The sequence below is a fragment of the Chiloscyllium plagiosum genome, unplaced genomic scaffold, assembly GCF_037043375.1.
Source record: "Chiloscyllium plagiosum isolate Xiang-an unplaced genomic scaffold, Cpla_swu_hap1 HiC_scaffold_10, whole genome shotgun sequence".
In the NCBI taxonomy this organism is placed as follows: Eukaryota; Metazoa; Chordata; class Chondrichthyes; order Orectolobiformes; family Hemiscylliidae; genus Chiloscyllium; species Chiloscyllium plagiosum.
Window position 1 is genome coordinate 44,744,430 of NW_028270148.1, and position 25,054 is coordinate 44,769,483.

The window sequence follows — 25,054 nt, forward strand, 5'->3', positions numbered from 1 at the left end:
ATTCAAAACGTTTGAAAATCGGGAATCCCTCTAACAAAAGTGGGCAGGTTACTTAAGTGGTTTTCATTATACTTTGTTCTACAGATGTTGGTTTCTTGGTCAGTTTTCTGAAGATGTTGATAAAGACCACCTTTACAGATCACTCAGATTAAGGCCTTAATGCTTCTAACATGATTCTTTATTCTCTGAGCTTCCAAGAGCTGATGAGGGAGGGTAGGCATGGAGTTGTCAAATCTTCATGCTGGATCACCAACAGCCAGATTCCTTCTCACAGAAAATAGTCCAAAACCCAATTCTGACGACTTCCTGACCATCTCCTCCACAAGGTCACAGTTATTTTTCAACATCTGCCCTCTGCTTGAGCTTACAGTCTTTTGCAGACTTGCTGGAACCAAATTCCCAGCTACTGACCTTGTTAATGGCCAACTTCATCTATCTGTATAAACACAATGCTCCTCCCCGCTGACAAAACATCTACAGAACTTTTTGACCAGGAACCAACCTGTAATTACCTTCCAAGCCGGGCCTCATGAATAAACAAAAATTTGTTTGGTCTGTTTTCCTATTAACATGAGCTGATTACCACAGTCCAAAAGTTATCTTTAGCACCCAGCTCCCAGATCAGACCCCAAATCAAAATTGATAAAAGATTTAAAAGAAGAAAAATCAGTGAGGGCTCTAACAGCATGCAATAGCATTCCTTATATCTTACCTCATCGATATGCAGCTTCCCACCCACTGCATGGCAACTAGATTGCAACAATTCCACACGGTCAGAGCAGTAACCTGGCCACTTCAGCTTGCCACTCGCTTCTCCAGTTCTCCATTAGTCACCAACATCTCAGGGCACACGGGGAAAGTGAGGACTGCCAATGCTGGAGAGTTAGAGTTTAAATGTGTGGCGCTGGAAAAGCACAGCAGGTCACTCAGCATCCGAGGAGCAGGAGAGTCGATGTTTCAGACATAAGTCCCACATTAGGGTGGCATGGTGGCTCAGTGGTTAGCACTGCTGCCTCACAGCACCAGGGACCCGGGTTGGATTCCAGCCTTGGGTGACTGTCTGTGTGGAGTTTGCACATTCTCCCTGTGTCTGCATGGGTTTCCTCCGGGTGCTCCGGTTTCCTCCCACAGTCTAAAGATGTGCAGATCAAGTGGGATTGGCCATGCTAAATTACCCATAGCGTTAGGTACATTAAGGAATCTAATCTAATCTAAAAATTCCTGATGGAAGGCTTATGCCCGAAACATCGACTCTCCTACTCCTTGGATGCTGAGTGACCTGCTGTGCTTTTCCAGGTTGCTGCTCTGACCGCGTGGAATTGTTGCAATCTAGTGGCCATTAGTCAGAGGGAAGTGGGTTACTCTTCGGAGGGTCGGTGTGGACTTGTTGAGTCGATGTGCCTGTTTCCACACTGTAGGGAATCTAATCTAATCTAAAAATTCCTGATGGAAGGCTTATGCCCGAAACATCGACTCTTCTGCTCCTTGGATGTTGCCTGACCACTGTGCTTTTCCAGCACTCACCTTTCTACTCTTGGAGCACATGTCATGGGTTGTGAACAAAAGCACCTTCCCACCTTACCACAGCCATTCCCTCCCCTGTCTAACAGAGCCTCCCACATGGTAATGTGGGATGTCAGTTACCTTCTAACTGACATGCTGGGATGAATAAAGCAAACACTGCAGAGCAACTGTGGGCTGCCAACACTTGACTGGGTGCACATTTGAGCTTCAAGGATGCTGCCAGGAATTGTGGGAGATCCTGGCAGTGACTTATGCCTGCATTGAGTGGCAGAATATGACAAATGGCACTGCCATAGTTAATGGTGCATAGTCAATGAGACATACTTCGGGAGATAGCAGGAGAAATTCTGTTAGGGTTCACAGGCAGAAAGCCTTCATGAAACTTACTAAAAATGACACTTCGCCAAAATCTGGTACGATTCAGCCCAGTGTGTCTGCTACTTACTGCAGAGTCTTTTTTTTTTTGGCCAGAGCACATATAGAGCAGGAACGTGGGGGGAACAAACCTGGGGAGGAACAGGAGAACTGGAGCCTGGGGAGAGTATAAACCAAGAGAGAGCAAATGTTTTCAGAGAGCCACAGCATGGAGAAAGCATTTGGAGAACAGGAGTATTGTGAAAGCAAAGCAAGAGGCGTCTAGAATATAGCAGAGCACTATAGAGAAAGTGGAGCCTGTGGAGAGCTGGACAACAGACAGACCAGAAGCTTGGAAGCATCCGGAAAAAGGAGAGAGCGGGTGCCTATAGAAAGTGTAAACACAGAACAGGAGCCTGAGGAATCCGGATGGAATAAGCACTGGTGGAGAAAAGCAGGAGCATGAAGAAACAACATGTGGCCCTGATCACTGCTTAATTACTTACACAAACACAACAAACAGAAATTGCTGGTAAAGCTTAGGGTGGCACAGTGGCCCAGTGGTTAGCACTGCTGCCTGGTAGCGCCAGGGACCCGGGTTCGAGGCCAGCCTCTGGTGACTGCGTGGAGTTTACACATTCTCCCTGTGTCTGTGTGGGTTTCTTCCAGGTGCTCCGGTTTCCTCCCACAGAAATGATGTGCAATTCAGGTGAATTGGCCATGCTAAATTGCCCACAGTGATAGATGCATTAGTAGGGTCTGGGTAGGTTACTCTTCGAAGGGTCGGTGTGGACTTGCCTAAGGGCCTGTAGGGAATCTGATCTGATCTGATCTAATCTAATCTAGAAGCATCTATGGAGGGAATTCAGAGTTAACGTTTTGAGTCCCGTGGCCCTTCCTCACAACTTTGTTCCTCAGGTCTTTCAGACCTGTCGAGCTTTTCCAGCAATTTCTGTGTTTGTGTCTGATTTCCAGCATCTGTAGTTCTTTCGGTTTTGCTTAATTACTTATCCTTGCTCTGGGTAATCACCTGGCTTTCCCACCAATAAGGCAGGTACTACATTGCAAATCCTGAAAGATGTCCGTGGACTAGAGTTTGAGACTTACTGCTTTCCCCAATTACTGGATCAGTTACTGTGACATAAGTTAGAGTATTCATTCTGAAGATTCATTCCCACCATCAGTTAATAATAATTCTGAAATTGAAAAACAAAAATTCTCATGTAACAAGTATCAAAATATAGGTAGAAGCCCATTCATGGAGAAATACCATAATTAATCATCTTAATTCATGAAAATAAAAACAATATTTCACGTGTTAATAATAATTTAATTGCATAACACAACCAACGAGTCAAAAGCAGATAGTGTTTAATTTCAACTAACAATTGATCTTTAAACAATCATTAGGTTTGTCGAGCAACATAACTGATGGCATCCGAAGATAGCTGTGGAGTCAAATCAGGTGTATTCATTCGTCAAGATAGTTCCAGCACGTCACTCTCTCTAGGGTTTGACCCATATCAGGCTGGATTAAATCTTCAATTTGTTGAACCATTAGAAGATAGGTACAAATGTGTCACTTGTTCATTTGTACTTTGCAATCCATACCAGACTGGATGTGGGCATCGGTTTTGTGAAAATTGCATTGCAGAATTAACGTAAGTAATAATTTCTAATATTCACTTTCAAAGTTGTTCAATTTTAAATTGTGGATTGGCAGTGAAAGTGAACATCCCAATAAATGTCGTTGGTTGCAAATCCTATCAGTTTGAATGGATCATTTAGAGAGGCAGTTAGAGGCAATGAGGAATTTACAAGAGCAAGAGGGTGTGATGGATGGCAGTTATAGGAAGGGGGGGCATGTCTCAGATACCTTTCCTGGAGTTAACCCATCTGTGACTGTAAGAGATGAAGGCAGGTAGTGCAGGAGTCTTCTGAGGCTATCCCCATTTCAAACAAGTATGCTGTTTTGGAAAATGTAGGGGGTGATAGATTCTTAAGGAATCATAGCACAAACAGCCAAATTTCTGGTATTGAGACTGCTGTAATGCAATGAGAGGTATGTCAAGTTCCAAGCCATCGATTATCTTGGGTGTCCAGTCCAAGGTGCAGACAGATGTTTCTGTGGTCAGCAGCGAAAAATCAGAATGGTGTATTGCCTCCCTGGTGCCAGGATCTGAGAGGGTGCAGAATATTCTCAATATTCTCACGGGGGAAAGGATCCAGCAGGAGGTCATTGTACACATTGGAACCAATGACATAGGAAAGGAAAAGGTTGAGATTCTGAAGGGAGATTACAGAGAGTTAGGCAGGAATTTAAAAAGAAGGTCCTCGAGGGTAGTAATATCTGGATTACTCCCGGTGCTACGAGCTAGTGAGGGCAGGAATAGGAGGATAGAGCAGATGAATGCATGGCTGAGAAGCTGGTGTATGGGAGAAGGATTCACATTTTTGGATCATTGGAAGCTCTTTTAGGGTAGAAGTGACCTGTACAAGAAGGACGGATTGCACCTAAATGGGAATGGGAATAATATACTGGCAGGGAGATTTGCTAGAGCTGCTCGGGAGGATTTAAACTAGTAGTGTCGGGGTGGGGGTGTAGGACCCAGGGAGATAGTAAGGAAAGATTTCAATCTGAGACTGGTACAGTTGAGAAAAAGGTGAGCTATCAGTCAGGGCAGGCAGGGACAAAGCAGAGAACAAGGTAGGACTGATTAATTAAACTGCATTTATTTCAATGCAAGAGGCCTAACAGGGAAGGCAGATGAACTCAGGGCATGGCTAGGAACATGGGACTGCGATATCATAGCAATTACAGAAGCATGGCTCAGAGATGGGCAGGACTGGCAGCTTAATGTTCCAGGATACAAATGCAACAGGAAGGATAGAAAGGGAGGCAAGAGAGGAGGGGGAGTGTAGTTTTTATTAAGGGATAGCATTACAGCTGTACTGAGGGAGGATATTCCTGGAAATACATCCAGGGATGTTATTTAGGTGGAACTGAGAAATAAGAAAGGCATGATCAACTTATTGGGATTGTGATGCATTATAGACCCCCGAATAGTCAGAGGGAAATTGAGAAATAAATTCATAAGGAGAGCTCAGTTATCTGTAAGAATAATAGGGTGGATAGTATTAAGGGTTTAGATGCAGAGGAATTTGTTAAGTGTGTACAAGAAAATATATTTTGATTCAGTATGTGGATGTACCTACTAGAGAAGGTGCAAAACCTGACTTACTCTTGGGAAATAAGGCAGGGCAGGTGACTGAGGTGTCAGTGGGGGAGCACTTTGGAGCCAGCCACCATAATTCTATTAGTTTTAAAATAGTGAAGGAAAAGGATAGACCAGATCTGAAAGTTGAGGTTCTAAATTGGAGGAAGGCTAATTTTGACGGTATTAGGCAAGAACTTTCAAAAGCTGATTGGGCGCAGATGTTCGTAGGTAAAGGGAAGGCTGAAAAATGGGAAGCCTTCAGAAATGAGATAACGAGGGTCTAGAGAAAGTATATTCCTGTTAGGGTGAAAGGAAAGGCTGGTAGGTATAGAGAATGCTGGATGACTAAAGAAATTGAAGGTTTGGTTAAGAAAAAGAAGGAAGCATATATCAGACATAGACAGGATAGATCGAGTGAATGCTAAGAAGAGTATAAAGGCAGTAGGAGTATACTTGAGAGAAATCAGGAGTGCAAAAAGGGGACATGAAATTGCTTTGGTAAATAATGTTAAGAAGAATCCAAAGGGTTTTTACAAATACATTAAGGACAAAAGGGTAACTAGGGAGAGAATAGAACCCCTCAAAGATTAGCAAGGTGGCCTTTGTGTGGAGCCACAGGAGATGGGGGAGATACTAAACGCATATTTTGCTCAGTATTTACTGAGGAAAGGGATATGGCAGACGTAGAATGTAGGGAAATAGATGGTGACATCTTGAAAAATATCCATATTACAGAGGAGGAAGTGCTGGATGCCTTGAAATGCATAAAGGTGGATAAATCTCCAGGATCTTATAAGATGTACTCTAGAACTCTGTGGAAAGCTAGGGAAGTGATTGTTGGGCCTCTTGCTGAGATATTTGTATCATCGATAGTAACAGGCGAGGTGCCGGAAGACTGGAGGTTGGCTAATGTGTTGCCACTGTTTAAGAAGGGTGGTAAGAACAAGCCAGGGAAGTATAGACCGGTGAGCCTGATGTCGATGGTGGGCAAGTTGTTGGAGGGAATCGTGAGGGACAGGATGACATGTATTTGGAAAGGCAAGGACTGATTAGGGATAGTCAACATGGCTTTGTGCGTGGGAAATCATGTCTCTCAAACTTGATTGAGTGTTTTGAAGAAGTAACAAAGAGGATTGAAGAGGGTAGAACAGTAGAAGTGATCTATATGGACTTCAGTAAGGCATTCAACAAGGTTCCCCATGGGAGACTGGTTAACAAGATTAGATCTCATGGAAATCAAGCCATTTGTATACAGAACTGGCTCAAAGGTCGAAAACATAAGGTAGTGGTGGAGGGTTGTTTTTCAGAATGGAGGCCTGTGACCAGTGGAATGCCACAAGGATCGGTGCTGCATCCACTACTTTTCATCATTTTATATAAATGATTTGGATGTGAGCATAAGAGGTATAAGTTAGTAAGTTTGCAGATGACCCCAAAATTGGAGATTTAGTGGACAGCGAAGAAGATTATCTCGGATTACAACGGGATCTTGATCAGATGGGCCAATGGGCTGAGAAATAGCAGATGGAGTTTAATTTGAGGTGCTGCATTTTGGGAAAGCGAATCTTAGCAGGACTTATATATTTAATGGTAAGGTCCTAGGAAGTGTTGCTGAACAAAGAGAGACCTTGGAGTGCAGGTTCATAGTTCCTTGAAAGTGGAGTCGCAGGTAGATAGGATAGTGAAGAAAGCGTTTGGTATGCTTTCCTTTATTGGTCAGAGTATTGAGTACAGGATTTGGGAGGTCATATTGCGGCTGTGCAAGACATTGGTTAGGCCACTGTTGACATATTGCGTGCATTTCTGGTCTCCTTCCTATCGGAAAGATGTTATGAAATTTGAAAGGGTTCAGAAAAGATTTACGAGAATGTTGCCAGGGTTGGAGGATCTGAGCTATAGGGAGAGATTGAATAGGCTAGGGCTGTTTTCCCTGGAGTGTCGGATGCTAAGGGGTGACCTTATAGAGGTTTACAAAATTATGAGGGGCATGGATAGGATAAATAGACAAAGTCTTTTCCTTGGGGTGGGGGAGTCCAGAACTAGAGGGCATAGGTTTAGGGTGAGAGGGGAAAGGTATAAAGGAGACCTAAGGGGCAACTTTTTAATGCAGAGGGTAGTACGTGTATGCAATGAGCTGCCAGAGGAAGTGGTGGAGACTGGTACAACTGCAACATTTAAAAGGCATCTGGTGGGAATATGAATAGAAAGGGTTTAGAGGGATTTGGGCCAAGTGCTGGCAGGTGGGACTAGATTGGGTTGGGATATCTATTCAGCATGGATGAGTTAGACCAAAGCATCTGTTTCCATGCTGTACATCTCTATAACTCTAAAAGTTGGTTTGTTGTCAGTTTCTTGTACATGCCTATTTCATTTAAGAATTGTAACCATCTGTTAAGCTGACTATCCCTCACTTATTTGATTTGTAGTTAGTATGATACTGCATGACCTTTGGAGGGAAGGGACTGTTACTCTTAAGTTGACCTAATGTTTTGCAGGTAATTCGTAAATGAATGTTATGACTTTTTCTCTCCTCCAACTCAAGTTTGCAAGTAAAATATTGATTAAACACATTCTTTTGTGTACTCCTTGTCAGTTAATATGCTTAACATAGCAGATCTGTCTAGGAATGCTGATCTTTGATATATTTGTGAATGTCCAGATAATCAATATGAATTGTCTTGTAAATTATCTTTGAACTGGGTTTTCAGTAAATCATGGCAATTTTATTTGCAGAAAGCATAATGAGATTATTCTAATTGAAGGGAGTATGCAGTAGAATTTTGAATGATATGATTTGCAAGGATGATTTTCAGTATTCTGAACAATTGAAACTATTTTTAAATCTTTTATCTAATTCTTCTTTTCTGTTTTTAAAATGCTTTCTAGAGAGACTAAACCTATTGCTGTTTGTCCCATTGATCATGAAAGGATTATTACAAATTGGGTAAGACAACATTATATGTCTAATATATATTAGACAAAGTTATAATGGTAAATAGAAAAAAAAACTGTGAAATTCCTCTTAATGAAAAGCAGTAGTTTCATATTTTCTCCATAATGATCTTCTAAAGAAACCACATTTGCGAAGATTGTACAATTCAAAGTTGTCCATTGTCACAATTTGATCAGCAGTTTGTTAATTGTGAAGAAAGGTAAAAATGAAACATTTTTTTATTAAAAAACACAAGTATTCCTTAAAATGCAGCAAACTGCTTTTAAGAAAACATGAGTTGGATGAAGTGATTTTGTATATGTCAGCTAATTATTGTGTGCTTACAATAACATATCATACCAAGAAGTACCACCTGGCTTTTACATTTCCTTTCGTGAGTTCCTGATCTCAATAGCTTGGCTAGCATACGGGCAGCATGATGGCTCAGTGATTAGCACTACTGTCTCACAGCACCAGGGACCCAGGTTCGATTCCCGCCCCAGGCGACTGTCTGTGTGGAGTTTGCTCATTCTGTGGGTTTCCTCCGGCTGCTCCGGTTTCCTCCCACAGTCCAAAGATATGCAGGTTAGGTAGATTGACTATGATAAATTGCCCATACTGTTAGGTGCATTAGTCAGGGGTAAATGTAAGAGAATGGGTCTGAGTGGGTTACCCTTCAGCGAGTCAGTGTGGACGTTTTGGGTCGAATGGCCTGATCCACACTGTAAGGAATCCAATCATAGTTATACTTTTGGAAGCCAGAAGGGAGGTTAGTGCTGCATACTTTCTTTATGATGCTGTATATTGAACTTAATATTCACAAATTAACTTCATTAAATATAAGCTGAAAATGATTCCTGAAGAAGGGCTCATGCCCGAAACGTCGATTCTCCTGCTCCTTGGATGCTGCCTGACCTGCTGCGCTTTTCCAGCAACACATTTTCAGCTCTGATCTCCAGCATCTGCAGTCCTCACTTTCTCCTTCATTAAATATAATCCAATTTATGCTGCCAACCCCTGCCTTGAGCAATAAAATTCCAATGCTTACAAGAAACTGCCATGTTCAATATGTGTGCCATGTTGAACACAGTGACATTGACTTAACAGTACAGAAAGAAAATTAAGTCCTTTGAAAGTGCAATCCCTGTTATAAAATAGGAAATTATGAAGAAAATTGTGCCTGGACATGAAAATGGCCTGGGCTTGAGAAAGGTTCAGATTCTGCTCGTGATTGGAGTGCTTTCAAGGCACATTATGCCATATATTTAACATGCCTAATTACATAAATCACAAGGGGATCAATTCACATGCAGTTCCTTGATATCAAATTCATGTTGATGTGGATTTGACCTTAAATCTATGCTGTGATAGTATTTGAAAGCACACACAAGGAAGAACTGAATTAGAGAGGCACCGCAATATAGAAAAAAGGCTTAAATATTGTTTTACTAAAGCCTCAGAGAAATTGGACAAAATGATTTTTTTATATTCTATTAAACAATCTCATGAGAGCTTGACTGACTGTCCCTTGTTTAAACTTGGTCCCAGAGCTGCAGAGTATTGCCATTTTATTGTGTTCTATTTGTATTCAATTAGATAACAATGAACATATTGCAGAGTTATGGTAAATGACCCCACACCCAGTATGTGCCTTTTAACAAGAGGATTATCACAGTTTAATATCGTTCCTCTATAAATTTTCTTGCCTTGTTCTAGATAGCAAAAGTCTAACGTATCTCTCAGAGCATTTCACATTAAATGAAATCCTTTGAAGTGCAGTATCTGTTGCACTCAGAAATGAAAGGCATATGTTCGGGTGCAGGGTCAAGTAGCCCCCGGAACTGAACTATTCGTTGTTGATTAAACTTTGTTATTGGACCCAGACTTCCTTGTCCCCTCCCATCATTTTGTGCCCACACGTATATGGGTGCATTAATTCGAATGATGGAACATGCCCTCTGCTATGTTTCTCACAATTTGAATTGTTTGAATTGTTGGCAGGGCTGCCTGTTAGGCTGTCATGTCTAGCATTCAATGTTTAGAAGGCTTCAGGCAGAGTGACCTCAGGTAGTTGCTCTCAAAAAATGGATGGACACTCCCAAGAAACAAGTGAGATGGAATTACTGAGAATTTACAGTATAGAAACAGGCCATTCAGCCCCACCATTTTGTGCCTGTGTTTACGTTCCTCACAAAAAAGGTAAGATGTATCACAAATTTGCCCATTTTGGTACACATTTAGCATCTACACATAGTTTCTGGATAGCAATATCAGCAGCCAGTCTTACTGATTATTTTGTGTGCTTGCCTCACTGAAGGCACCCAAGTTAATTTTATTCTGACACCTTCAAATGCATTAGCTCAATCAGCATGCACCAGAACTAAAGAAGGAACTTCTTGGCTTATTATCGCTCAGTATGATTCATCTATTCACGAGACATCAAGAGCCTATCAACATCAGTGTTGTAACACATTCCGACTGGATACTAAAAGAAACAGCCAGCTTTTTCTATTTTAGACAGACTAAAGAATGAACAATATCCCATAGAAAGCTTATTTTAAACTCCACTTGTGACACAAGACAGGTTAAAGCCTGCATCACATATGTGAAGATTTTTTTTAAAAACCATGACTGATAGAAAACTGAAAGTAAAACAGAAAATATGTGAAATATGAAACAAAAACAGAAATTGCTGGAGAAACTCAGCAGGTCTGACAGCACTTGTGGAGAGAAAGTACAGTCAATGTTTCAGGTCCTGTGACCCTTCTTCAGAACTAATTGTAGCTAGGAAAAGGTGGTATTTGTGCTGAAGTCAAAGGGTGGGAGGAGGAGTGAGAAATAGACAGCAATGGAACCCAGAGAAGCAAAACGACACTTCAGCAGACAAAGGGAGTGATAATAGTATGCTCAGGAGAAAGGAAAGCTGATAAGGTGACCATAAGTAGTTGAAAATGGGTTTGCCATGCTGAAAGCAGCCCATGTCACAACAGGGCCTGGGGTGTGCAAGTTGGTAAAGGACATAGATGAAGGTGTTCAGGTTCTGGAATACTTGAACTTAATATTCACTCCTGAAGGTCAAGGGTCCCCCAGGCCAAAAACGTGATGCTTTGTTTCAGATTTCCAGCATCACAGTTCATTATTTTATTTCCGTATTGGAAATACTCAGCTGGCCAGTTAAATTCTGAAGAGTAAGGTGTATCATAGTTCTGAGTGGAATCCTTCATTTGAATTCAGGGTTAACCAGCACTACTTAGTCTGACTGTGGACTGAATGACTGTACTTTGTACTTTGTAAAGTTCTTAGTTTTGTAGAGACTATTTGAGAAGAAAATTTAGGCATTTTACTTTAAGAAAATAATAATATTTAATATGTGCATTTTTTTTAAAGCTATTTAGAGATAATTGTTGCAAGAGGGAAGTATGGAATTTGATGGTGTACTGTAAAAATTCACCAGCCTGTAATGTAAAAACATCATTCGGACGTTTAGGGGTGAGTACTGTAGAAATGTTTATACAATATTTAATAAAGTCTTGATTTCCCTCTTACTCAATATTTATGGACATCTTTGTAACATTTGTTCCGATTGGATTTCACATTGCAAAGAACATAATTATATCCATCTTTCTTCATATGAAAACTATTTATACAAATACGTGAATACTAGCACAGTTCTGCATTTCTGCTGTAATTTTATAGTTTCTCATAATTTTGCAAAATTTAGGAAAGCAGTTTACGATGATGTTACTATGTCCTTAATAGTCAACTGAAATTGCTTTTTGGTACTGGATCTTCCAATCACTCTGTGACTGTAATAATGCAGAATAACAATGCTATCCTCTTCTACTTTACTCTGCTGTAGATTTCTCATTACGTTATTGACAGTTCAGTGTTTCACTCTTTAGCAAATTCCATTTATCCCATTCAACATCAATTCCTTCTTCACTATCTTCATTGCTGGGACGGTGTTGCAAAATTTGGACTAACAGCTGCTTCAGTTCTTGTGATATTCAACTTTCAACCCTAATTTGTGGTTTTTAGCACAATGTTTGACCCATGACCCATGCTGATTAGGCAGATCTTGACACCAATCAGCATGTAATAGTGATTTGATACTAGTACTGCTATTTTTGGAGTTTAACACTCCAGATAATGCTTACTTCTAACCGTGCTTGCCTGAACATAGGTTCAGTAGCAGGAATGACCCATCATGACTCCATCCCCTATTTAAAATGATCATTAACTATTTTTGGCTTAGTTGCTGCTTGTTTTTTCTGCCTGTTGCTATGATTGTACAAGTCACTGGTACTTTCTGAAGTTTGTTAAAATTTCTAAAGTCTGCATCATGGTGATGGCTGAAAGAGTTTGTCATAACACAAAGGCTTTTGCATAGCAGGTTGCTCCCAAACTCATGTGCAGTAGTAGGCATTTGTCATGGCATATAGCATGACTGAGAGGATGAACAGAGCTCACACCAAATAAAGAAATACTAGAAGGAGGAGGGGGAATGTGAAGGGAGGAGGGCTCTCAGCAAGAAGTTATATCTGCCCTTGACATTCAGGAAGCAATTTTCTTACCTGCGTCAATTCTTTACCAGACTCCTCCGTACAAAACTCTTTTTCTCTCTCAGGTTAACTATGTTATATTTGAACTTTCATTACACAATAAACAATTTGTGACTCCTCAACTTCTCTGAGTCGTCTGTAACCTTTGACCAAATTTTACACGCATTCTAACCGCCTGCTGTGTAAAGAGAAATTTTCAATTTTTCTTTTAATTTGTTCTGTAATTTTTAACTGTTTTTGCTTGTTTCTTACTAACCATTGAAAACAATCCATAATTATTTATCTTAGCTTAACTCTTTTTGTATTTGAATGTTATCTAACCAAACACCTTAAATTAAACTTTTAAATGCACTTAAGCTTCTTTGGACAATTGCAAAGCCTGCTATCAACCAAACAAATCCACACTTTATCTTTTCAATTGCATTTAGATCCTTTTCTGTAATCGATGTTTACAACTGGATATAATACTGCTACTGCTATCTAACTAAAACCTCATACAGGTTTAGCATTACCTTTTCATTTATGGTTTGTTTTCTGTTTTCCTTTTGTAGGACATATCTACTTGTGCTGCCATCTGTAGTAACCTTTTGAGACTGCACCAACTTCCTTCGTCTCCCTAACCCACTTAAAATCTTACCTTTTAAAGTGTATTCATTTTCCACATTCTTACTTCCAGAATATGCTATTTCACATTTTTATATTTTGAACTATATTTAACAGCCATTTTCTGACTTTGACAGCCTATCTCCATCCTTCTGTCCTGCACAGTTCTCACCATCATTTACTATGCACCTAATTTGGTGTCATGGTCAAATTTCAACTCTATTTCCTCAATTGTTAAGTCTAAATTTGTTTATGTACACTGTAAATAAGAGCAACTCCAGCACAAGCCCTGGTGAAACACTACACATTACACTCAAATCTCAAAAATCTTCCTTTTCCACATTGTGTGTTTTCTCTCCTCCAATTAAGTTGTATCAATTCTAGCCACAGTTCCTCCGTTTCTTGTGCTTTGTCTTTGCCATAAATCTAATTGGTAGTTGATTTTCAAGTAACCGTATGCTTTTTAGATTAGATTAGATTACTTACAGTGTGGAAAATGCTACATTTATTCTTCTGCCTGAATAGTACAAATGTATCCACTCACTAGCTGAAATTATTCTGTACTGATCTCACCTCGATTAGTGAATCTTTGCAACTAGATTTTTTGCTTGCTTGTTCACAGGATGTGGGTATTAGTAGATAAGTGAACATTTATTACCGATCTGTAACTATGCTGGAGAAGGTGCGGGTGAGCTGCCTTCTTGAACAAATGGCAGTCTGTGCAGAGTGGGTGCACCCTTAGTGCTGTTAGGAAGGGAATACCAGGATCTTGACAAAGCGACAGTGTATGAAAGATGACATATTTCCAAGTTGGGTTGCTGTGTAACTTCGAGGGGAACTTTGAAGTGGATGTGTTACCATGTATTTGATACCCTTGCCCTATTAGGTGGTAGAGATTGAGAGTTTGGAAGGAGCTATCAAAGAGACCTAGGTGAATTGCTGCAGTGCATCTTGTAGCTATGTTGCACTGCCACTATGCGTCGGGATTGAAGAGGAAGAATGTTTAAGGTAGTGAACAGGCTGCCAATTAAGTGGTAAAAACAATGACTGCAGATGCTGGAAACCAGATTCTGGATCAGTGGTGCTGGAAGAGCACAGCAATTCAGGCAGCATCCGAGGACAGGCAAAATCGACGTTTTGGGCAAAAGCCCTTCATCAGGAATAAAGGCAGAGAGCCTGAAGCGTGGAGAGATAAGCTAGAGGAGGGTGGGGGTGGGGATAGAGTAGCATAGAGTACAATAGGTCAGTGGGGAAGGAGATGAAGGTGATAGGTCAGGGAGGAGAGGGTGGAGTGGATAGGTGGAAAAGGAGCTGGGCAGGTCGGACAAGTCCGGACAAGTCAGGGGATCGTGTTGCTGGAGGTTAGAAACTAGGATGAGGTGGGGGAAGGGGAAATGAGGAAACTGTTGAAATCCACATTGATGCCACCTGGGGTTCCGAGGTGGCCTGCTTTGTCTTGGATGGTGTCAAGTCTCTTGAATGTTCTTGGAGCGGCACCCAATCTAGACAAATGGAGAGTATTCCATCACAATCTTGATTCCTCTAGATGGTGGACAGGCTTTGGGAGCCAGGAGGTGAGTTAGTGGGTTATTAAACTTTGATTCTCAAAATAGAAAAGTCTAAAATACAGATAAAAAAGTTATGTTAATCATTACGAGATTAAGGAAAATTATCTGGAAGAGGTAATCTAATTTTATTTCTCTTTGCATTAGTCAGCCTAACTGTCTGATGCAAAGACAAAATAAATATGAAGAAATTAATTAACTTAGAAAAGTTAACAAACTGCCAAATTAATTTTCTACAAGGTGCACTGTCAAGGTTTCCCCACCAATATTACATTTATTGCAGAAAGATGCTGATTTGAAATCCTTCAAGCTTCTGTTTGAGGGAGTCTTGCTGCACACCTATGATCTTGCACAGTAGGGCAGCATGGTGGCTCAGTGGTTAGCATAGCTGCCTCACAGTGCTAGAGACCTGGATTCGATTCCAGCCTTGGGCGACTGTCTGTGTGGAGTTTGCACATTCTCCCCGTGTCTGTGTGGGTTTCCTCCGGGTGCTCCGGTTTCCTCCCACAGTCTAAAGATGTGCAGATTGGGTGAATTGGCCATGCTAATTTGCCCATTGTATTCAGGGATGGTTACATTAGTCAAGGGTAAGTATAGGATAATAGGGTCGGGGAATGGGTCTGGGTGGGATACACATCGGAGAGTCGGAGTGGACTTGTTGGGTAGAAGGGCCTGTTTCTATACTGTAGGGGTTCTATTCTATAAGTTTTGAGTGGACACATTAGAGCATTTGAGCAGCTTTGTAAATGTTAATGTAGCAAGACAGTGCACAGAGAGGAATATCCAAATATCTAGTATTTACACTCCTAACTCGGTCTCTTCAATACTTCAATGTTTTCCTCCTCACTCTCTTCAGAAATCTCATTTTTTGAAATATATCATAGTTTGTCACTTTGCTATTCTATCTACCTTAGTAGAAATATTTAAGATGGAAAGGGGGAAACTATGGAATGCAGTGACTTAACATAATGCCTAAGTTGAAGTACAGTTCACAATACGAACTGGTATGATTTGCACATTATCAAACTAATTCCTTTATAACGTAGGTTCTCATTTGTACCGTAGAACCGATGGGAATCTGGCTGATTGCACACATTAAAGGGTAAAATTTTGAATTGAGTGCTCTGGAAACAGGATTTCACCTGTTTGGAGCCTATATCAGGAAATTGTCCAGATGCAGCCAATGAATTTCCAATCGGAACTAGTAAATTTCTCCTTTGAATTTGCATTCACACTCTGGTCATTCAAAAAAAAAAGGAAGAAGCCAACCTGGTGTAGTAGGTGCTACTCTTCTAAGCTAGGAGCTAAGACAAGCTTTTCGAAGCAGAGCAGAAAGTACTAAATACAGTTTGGGCTGCTGGTGTTTTATACTGACTTTTTTGGTGTCAAAAGTGTAAAGGATGTTATTCACTTACATGACAACATTTTTCTTGATGAAGATAAATACTGACCAAGTCAAAATCTATGACTTACTGATAATTATTTTTCTCTATTCTTTTAGGATCACCTTAAAAAATGCGAGTTTGAACATGTAGCATGTATCAATGGTTGTGATGCTATCTTACATAGAAAAGATTTAATTGATCATTTGCAAACAGTGTGTGAATATAGAGAAGAAGCCTGCCAATATTGCAAAGTGAAACTGATCTTTAAAAACATTAAGGTAATAGCATATTTGGTGGTTAATCAATTATTTTGTTAGCCAATTCATGATTGCTACATAATTTTGTGCTATTGAGAGTAAAAAGGTACTTAATGCTTTGGTGTTCTGTATATCAGGCTTTGTTTTCATGTGCTGTTCCTGATTTCTGCTGCCTACACAAGAGGCTATTTTGTGACTCTCGACTCATTATCACCAAAAACTCCTGGATTCTAAGATTTGAACATGTACTGATGGGCGACATTACAGTGTTGTAGTGAGGGATTGTTACATGCATTGTCCTTTCAAAGAAAGTTTAATACCAAGGCCTCAATCTGGCCCCTCAGATTTATTGTAGAGATTCCATGGCACAGCTTGAGAATCATAGAATCACTACAATGTGGAGGAAGGCCCTTCGGCCCAACAAGTCCACACCGACCCTCCGAAGAGTAACCCACCCTGATCCATTCCCCTATCCTACTATCCTATATTTACCCTTGACCATTGCACATCCCTGAACACCATGGGCAATTTAGTATAGCAAATTCACCTAACCTGCACATCTTCTGACTGTGGGAGGAAACTTGAGCACCCAGAGGAAACCCACACAGACACTGGGAGAACGTGCAACATCCCTATAGACAGTCGCCCGAGGCTGGAATTGAACCCAGGTCCCTGGCGCTGAGAGGCAGCAGTGCTTACCACTCAGCCAGCATGCCGACCATGTTCATTCTTGCATTCATCCCTAATTTTGGGAGGACATTCCATAGGCAAATTAGATTATTTTTCTTTCATACTGGAAAGATCAAAGTGGTGCTAATCATATGATGAACCCCAATCAATGATCAGTTAGTATAATTAATATACCTGACTGTTTGCGATGCATCTAATTTGGTACTACTTACAGATTTTGCATTTTTCTTTTACAAGGAGCATGAAGCAGTTGCATGTCCAAATTTTCCGATCCAATGTACATACAATTGTGGTAAAAGTTTATTAAGAAGTGAGGTGAGCAATACTTAAGTAATAAAATTGCAATATTTACATAAAGCTGCATTAATTATCAGTAATAATATTTGATTTTAAAAATTTTATTAGCATTTTTCTCCACCTGTCTCAGTCTATCTCACCACAATACACCATGATGTAGGACTGAATCTTAACAGAAGTTACTACATGTTATTTTTGTAGTGCTTCATGGGGGGGTTTCTCTTGCAACGCCTAGCGAGTTTTCTTATGCAAAGGTCCCAACCTCACCTCTTTAACCAGGTGACAAATGCCCCGTGTACAATACTAGCCTGGTTCTCTGACTGACCATAGGTGGAAGTCCCCTCATCCCCCAGTTGATGGGATACCCCAGAATCCTTGATAGCCAAGTCATCTTAGAGCCACAACCCTATACATGGACAAATGTTGGCAGTCTAGTTTACCTTTCACAGTGTATTTATTGGGACATCACCCACAAACCAATGCTACTCCTGGCAGATAGGTTGGCACATCTGACACTTCCTTACACACACATCTGCCCATCCCTTTCCCTGTTACTGTTTAAGCATCAGGGCCATGATTAACTATATGTCCGTAGCCACATCCCATTTTACAATCCTGCTACTGTTTCCCTACTGCCTATCGTAACCCAGCATCTTGCCATTCTTCAAACAGGAAAGCCTTCAATCACTTCAAAACACTCATTTTTATTCACCAACACCAAAAACAAACAGAATTCAAACAAACAGAAACTGCATTTGCCTCTTGAAACAGCAATTGACTTTCCAGTGCCAATGATTTTACAGTAAATAAGAGAACACTGCATTCAGCACATCTGCTGGAAGTGGTTGTCAATTAAGTCCTGTCTGGCTATCATGCTGCAGATAATGTTCCTCCTATTCAAAGCTTCCCCTTCCTCCTCAGAAGAAAGCTCTCCAGGCTCATCAGCCTCCATCACATCCCCTCTTTTCCTCCTTCATTTGGACAGAGCACAGCATACCAGGATTATGCAGCACACTCTGTCCAGAGTATACTGCAAGGCACCAACAGACCAATCTAAGCAGTAGAACCTCATCTTCTGAAGGCCTGTTGTCTGCTTCACGGTGGCTCTGGTCGAAGAATGGGCTACATTGTAAGTGTTCTCCGCCTCAATCAAGGTACTGCATCATGCAATCATTCATCATGGTTGAAAAGGAGAGCCCTTGTCTGTCTTTGAAAAGCATTTGGCTCTTGAAACTCAGTAGAATCATGAGAGTCCTTGGTGTACCCCACAGTGCTACAGAGTGGTACCAATGATCACAAGTGTATGTTGATAGAATGGCACCCTTTCCCATCAATGAACTCAGCCATGTTGTAAAATTGTCCTCTCAGTGCAACGTGAGTACAGTCTGTGCTCTGCACGGGAGGAAAGCCAGCTTTGTTGTTGAAGGTTACTGCTCGGGATGCAGCACTGACTCGATCATGAGGAAATTAGGTGAATCTGTGAGCCCTGGCACAAATGGATCCACTGTTGTTCATCATTTATAGAAATGATTTGGATGAAAATATTGGAGGCATGGTTAGTAAGTTTGTGGATGACACCAAAATTGGTGGAAGTGGATAGTGAAAATGTTTATCTAAGATTACAACAGGATCTTGATTAACTGGGCCAGTGGACCAAAGAATGGCAGATGGAATTTAATGGAGATAAATGCAAGGTGCTGCATTTTGGTAAGACAAACCAGGGCAGGACTTACACAGTTAATAGTAGGGACCTGGGAGAGAGACCTAAGGATGCAGATACATACTTGCCTTGAAAGTAGAGTCACAGGTAGACAGGATGGTAAAGGTATTTTGCATGCTTAGCTTCATCAGTCACGGCATTGAGTACAGGAACTAGGACATCATGTTATGGCCGTACAAGACATTGGTAAGACCACATTTGGAGTACTGCATACAATTCTTGTCATCCTGCAAATGGAAGGATGTTATTAAACTGGAAAGAGTGCAAAAAAGATTGACAAGAATTTTATCAAAACTGAAAAGTTTGAGTTATAAGGATAGGCTGGGACATTTTCCCTAGAATGTAGGAAGCTGAGGGGTGATATTGTAGACGTTAATAAAGTAATGAGGGGCATAGGTAAGGTGAATAGGCAAGGTCTTTTCCACAGGGTAAGGGAATCCAAAAACTAGAGGACATCGGTTTAAGGTGAGAGGGGAAAAGAGACCTGAGGGGCAACTTTTTCACACAGAAGGTGGTCTGTATATGGAACGAGCTGCCGGGGAAGTGATAGAGATGAGTACAATTATAACATTTAAGAGACATTTGCACAGGTACATGGATAGGAAATGTTTAGAGGGATATGGGCCAAATGTAGGCAAATGAGACTCATTCAGATTTGCAAGTCTGGTTATCATGGACAAGTTGGGCCAAAGGGTCTGTATCCATGCTGTTTGACTCTGACTGTGTCTGACTTGTGGATTGTATCCAACGGCATGCCCTTCAGTCATTTGCAATGGGCAGAGAGATGATTCTACTCACCCAACCTGTACTTGCAGAACTCAGAACATGTTGTCCATCATTAGGTATGGTTCCACGATTGGACAATACTTCTCAAATCTTCCAACCCTGGCAACATCCTTGTAAATCTTTTCTGAACCTGTTCTCAAGTTTTACATCTTTCCTATAGTAGGGAGATGCAGTAACCTAACCACTGTCCTGTTGAGCTGCACCATGACCTCTGTACAAACTGGATTTAGCTAGTTCTGCATTGTACAAATAACATTTTGAATGTTGGTGGAAAAATAGACGGCATTGTATCTGCACTCCGACTCATTCATGAGATTGAGTGAGAGTCATAGCCATGCTTAAAGGACAGGGCAGCCCTGGTCACACAGGGCTTCCTTACCTCATTGTAAGGAAGCAGAAATCTGAAAGTTCTCAAAAATATAGGCATCATGCCAACTTCCAGAGTGGTATAGACTTCTAGGCCCTGAGGTGATTACAGATAAACTTTTATCTGTTCATGGAATGGAATCTATGAAAACTGCTGCATTATGATATGGTATTCTCAATATAACCTGTGCACAGTCTATAGTGCAGTGAACCTGGGAAGCCAGCTATGTTGCAAATCCTACTGCTTCCACTGCAGCACTGTCCTTGTCATGGAGAATCAAATTGAAGCCATATGATCTGACACAAATTGCCTCGGTAATAGCCTCCATGCATTTGTGGGTCGTGGATTGAGAAAACCGACACAGTTCCCGAATGGATCCTTGGAAGCAGTTAGTTTCATAAATATTTAGTGCAGTTGTTGCCTTGATGATCACTGGAATAGAGTGACCATCGTGGAAATGGCATCGAAGATGGTAGACTCCGGACCTCTTGTACCACCTCCTCCTTTCTGAGAGAACCTTCAGCTGTGACTACTTCATGTGGAGACTATTTGGCAGCCACTGGAGGTTATTGGTGGTCCTGGGCTTGCTGGTGTATTTGTTCCTCTGTGTAGAAATCATAGCAACAATGACAGTAACCATTGTTGTGGCTTGTTACATTGATCACAGTTCCACTGAATTTGTGGGGGAAATATCAGAAACAGAACAGGTCAGTAGTAATGTGAGTAGTCAGCATTCACATCTTACACAAATGACAATTTAGCATCATCCTGATACAGTGGGACATGGTGGACTTTGACAAGGATGGCTCTGGAATATCTTGTCAGGGATCTTTGACATAATGGACCTTATTCCAATGTATGCAGCACAAGACATGCCACACAAATATAGTAGGAAATTGTAAATACAGTAGGATTACTGAAAATCTGACACCCCACCCCACCCTGCATCCTTAGAAAGGCAGCTTGGGTTTGAAGAGTATGTTGACAGATGCCTACAGTTCAAGGTGCAGTCTGAGATCTTGGATTGTCTTTGGAAGAACGGTGGCCCTCCCATGCCATTTTTGATGTTGCTTGTGATAACTGTGATCAATCTGCAGTTACCAATGACATGGTCAAGGTTGCTTGTGACCAAGATTTGTAACCCCCACAATTGGACATATGCAGAGTTCTATGACAACAAATGTCTTTATCCTGAACTGTGTAATGTCTGATTAATGCTATTGCCCTGTACAGCCTGCTACTCAGACAGAAAGAAACACTTACTCCATCTACTCCAGCTGTAGTCAAAGCCCCCTCCATTTCCAATGAACATCTGTGATTCAGATGAAGGTGGAAGGCAACACAGGTCACACTTCACACAGTGAGTCACATGTTCAGCCTGTTCACCTTACCCCCTCCCTCCACCCCACAACAAAGCTTCATGTTCCTTTTCCTTGCACTCCCTGGCACCACCTCTATTCTTAGCTTCCACATGATCTCATACAGCTCCTTGAAATACAACTTCATCTTCCAACATTACTCCTGGTTCCAGTCCTCCAAGATTAGCTAAGATATAAGTGTGGTGATGCACTGGCTCCCCCATCAAAGCCAAGATGGTGATAACCATCAATGACTGCACCCTCCAATCCCACTGTACCCAAGTCCTCTAATGCACCATCTTCTTCCCCCACTTACATGTTGAGTTGGTCCCATTTTGCATGGGTTTCCTCCGGGTGCTCTGGTTTCCTTCCACAGTCGAAAGATGTGCAGGTTAGGTGAATTGGCCATGCTAAATTGCCCATAGTGTTAGGTGAAGGGGTAAATGTAGGGGAATGGGTGTGGGTGGGTTGCGCTTCAGCGGGTCAGTGTGGACTTGTTGAGCCGAAGGGCCTGTTTCCACACTAAGTAATCTAATCTAATCTAATCTAATCTAATCTAATTTTGCTGGTTCCAATCCACACTAGTGACTTCAACTTCCCTACCACAGCAGTGGCCCCGACAAAGCCCTTGACTCTGAGTTAGCAGGCCCCCAGGACTGACAGTAGACCACCCCCTGACCAGTTTGAATGAACAGCCCAATTAATGGATGACCAGACACTGACTGACATGAGGTGCACCAACATATTCATCTGATTGACTACTGCTGACAAGCTGCCTGGCTTTGTGCCTCCACTAAATGACAAGGCGAGACAGAAGAGCTCTGAACATGACCAGTACCAGCCTTCATGGACAGGGGGTGCAGACAGTCACTGCCCATTGATGTTGGGCACTGTTGACCAAAATGGAGGCCCAGACTCGCAAACGGTGATTTGGAGCCACCATTACTGACTCAGCCCCTCATGTCAGGAGTTGTCACTGTCTAGATTCTCTAGTGAGAGAACAGCAAACTGTATATAAATGAGGTGGATTAGGCATTTATGAAATGTAAATGCATACAAATAGGCCTCTTGTCACTCACTGGCATGACTCTATCTCATCATTGGGTGGAAAGTTGAACTTATTTTCTTAACATTGTGACTGTCATTTTTCTGACCTTATCATTTTTCCCAATTGACTCAGCATTGCTTACGTTTTTCTGGGGCTGGGAAAATTCAGCTCCATGTTACTTTTTTGATCTTCATAATAGTGTTCAGCCTATTTATAAGTTTGGGTTGAAGAAATTAAATAACTATGTATTGCCTTAGAAGAAGTAGGTACAAAAAAAGTTAATACTGCTGTATTCAACATTATCTATTTTAATGTATTTTCTATAATTCTTTGGTATTTGCTTTGTGTGAAAAATAATTCAGCAGAATTTATCTCCCAGACATAAAAACATAATTAATTTTAATAATAGAAGATTGTGGTATGATGTACACTTCATTCAGTACTATGGGAATGAGAAATCCTTCATTAATATGAATAATCATGGCTTGATGCTAACCTTCAAATAAATGACTCAACAATTCAACAGCAACAAATTTGCTAAATTGCAGAGGGACTGTTCTGTTCTTTCATTTCTGGGTCCAGACTGATGAGGTGATAGCAAACTTTTGATTAAATAAATGTGCATTTAAGGGGTTACTATCCATGGTGCATCTCTTTTACATGAAACTGGTTTTAATACAATTAGGGAATAAATTCATGTCACAGCATGTGAATGGCTGCTTTGAGAAATAGAACTCACAAATTCAAAGGACAAGAAATGTCTCTTCAAAATGGGATTGAGTGAGAACGAAGGGAGCTTTTGTCTATTATATCTTAACATGCTGAAATGTGCCCTGGAGTATTTCAAAATGGATTAGATTAGATTCCCTACAGTGCGGAAACAGACCCTCCGGCCCAACAAGTCCACACCGACCCTCCAAAGAGTAACCCACCCAGATCCATTCCCCTACTCCCTACTAATGCACCTATCACTATGGGCAATTTAGCATGGCCAATTCACCTGAATTGCACATCTTTGGACTGTGGGAGGGAACTGGAGGAAACCCACGCAGATACAGGGAGAATGTGCAAACTCCACGCAGACAGTCACCCGAGGCTGGAATCGAACCTGGGTCCCTGGTGCTGCAAGGTAGCAGTGCTAACCAATGAGCCACTGGAACACACTATAGTTAAGATTTTATGGCCTTCTGTCAACTTGATTTGCACAAAAAGACCCAACCCACACTTTTTCCCCTCTTAGTTGGAAGGGCCCAGTTTTGGATCCACAGTTAATTTTATCAAGGAGTTCCAATCACACATTCAGATAATGACAGCTATTATCATTCTCTCCACTGAGTTGGTGTTACAAAATATTTATGGTTTCTCTGTAGCTTGACTCACACTTGATGGAATGTCCAGAAGCTGAAGTGGAATGTAGCTACAAAAAATATGGTTGCCATGTCAAGGTAAGTAACAATATTAACTTTCATATCACCAATTATTTAAAATCATAAAACAATGCATAATTGTGACATTATTTTTACAGGAAAAGCGGTGGATGATAAGGGAACATGAACATTCTTATTTAAATGAACATTTGTTGCTCGTTGTTACAATCAATACTAAATTAGAAGAACAGGTAATGCTTTCTGAAAAGCACTTGCATATTATTTGTTGCCAGTTTGAGTTGATGCCTGTAATCTCTGATATTGTCATGCTCCTAGGCTCCCTCCTCAATCCTTCCAGACTTTAGGCTTTCCAGAGTTTCCTGAGCACCTATGACACTTAGGTCTCAAGACTTTGTTTCAAAAGCCTGCACTACCTTTTATACATCAGAAAACATCCTCAATGTTTACAATTGCAGGAATCCTCCATTCAGAGCTCTCTGATCTCAGACCAGCCATTGCTTTGCTCAAATACAGGGAAATTCCTTTGAAATGAATCAATTTTTCAGACCCTGCTTGTCCCTGCTGTAAAATTTGATCATTTCACAGATTATCCAAAAGGATTGAGGGTTTGCAAGCAATTTTATTGAAGAACTACAGCTTAAATACAGTACATAATTAGACCAGATACAGCCCGATGTGTAACCTCTAACCCATGAGAATGGTTTACTAGCCCAGAATGAGAGGGACTGTGGAAAGGCAGCAGGATTTGATCTTGCTGCCTGCTGTAATATTTTCTTCGTTTTTGTGAGCAGGGTGAGATATTAAACTGAAAGGTAGCATGGATCCAACTCAAGGCTGAGCTGAGCAAGGTGTTGAACTGAAGCCAACATGGACAAATCTCGGGGAACTCTCCTCCACTTCTTTCTCAAAAAGCTCTTGTGAGGAAAATATCATCTATTAACTTTATTGTGTGTCAGCTCAAGCAGCTGCTGAGGAATTGCCCTCAACTAACTTACAATTC

At 41.1% G+C, this 25,054-nt stretch overlaps 1 protein-coding gene across 3 annotated transcripts in view; it reads left to right on the forward strand.

The window, feature by feature from the left end:
• LOC122552801 (TNF receptor-associated factor 5-like) overlaps positions 1-25,054 on the forward strand; it is a 68,414-nt gene that overhangs the window by 32,188 nt on the left and 11,172 nt on the right. For 2 of the 3 annotated variants that reach the window (XM_043695758.2, XM_087991311.1), the window contains exons 2-8: positions 3,289-3,539; positions 7,983-8,040; positions 11,416-11,517; positions 16,260-16,421; positions 17,328-17,405; positions 24,037-24,111; positions 24,192-24,284. In XM_043695758.2, coding sequence (XP_043551693.1) covers positions 3,310-3,539; positions 7,983-8,040; positions 11,416-11,517; positions 16,260-16,421; positions 17,328-17,405; positions 24,037-24,111; positions 24,192-24,284 — 798 coding nt within the window. In that variant the 5' untranslated portion in view covers positions 3,289-3,309. The remainder of the gene's footprint in view (positions 1-3,288; positions 3,540-7,982; positions 8,041-11,415; positions 11,518-16,259; positions 16,422-17,327; positions 17,406-24,036; positions 24,112-24,191; positions 24,285-25,054) is intronic. The other variant, XM_043695760.2, reaches the window with a different exon arrangement.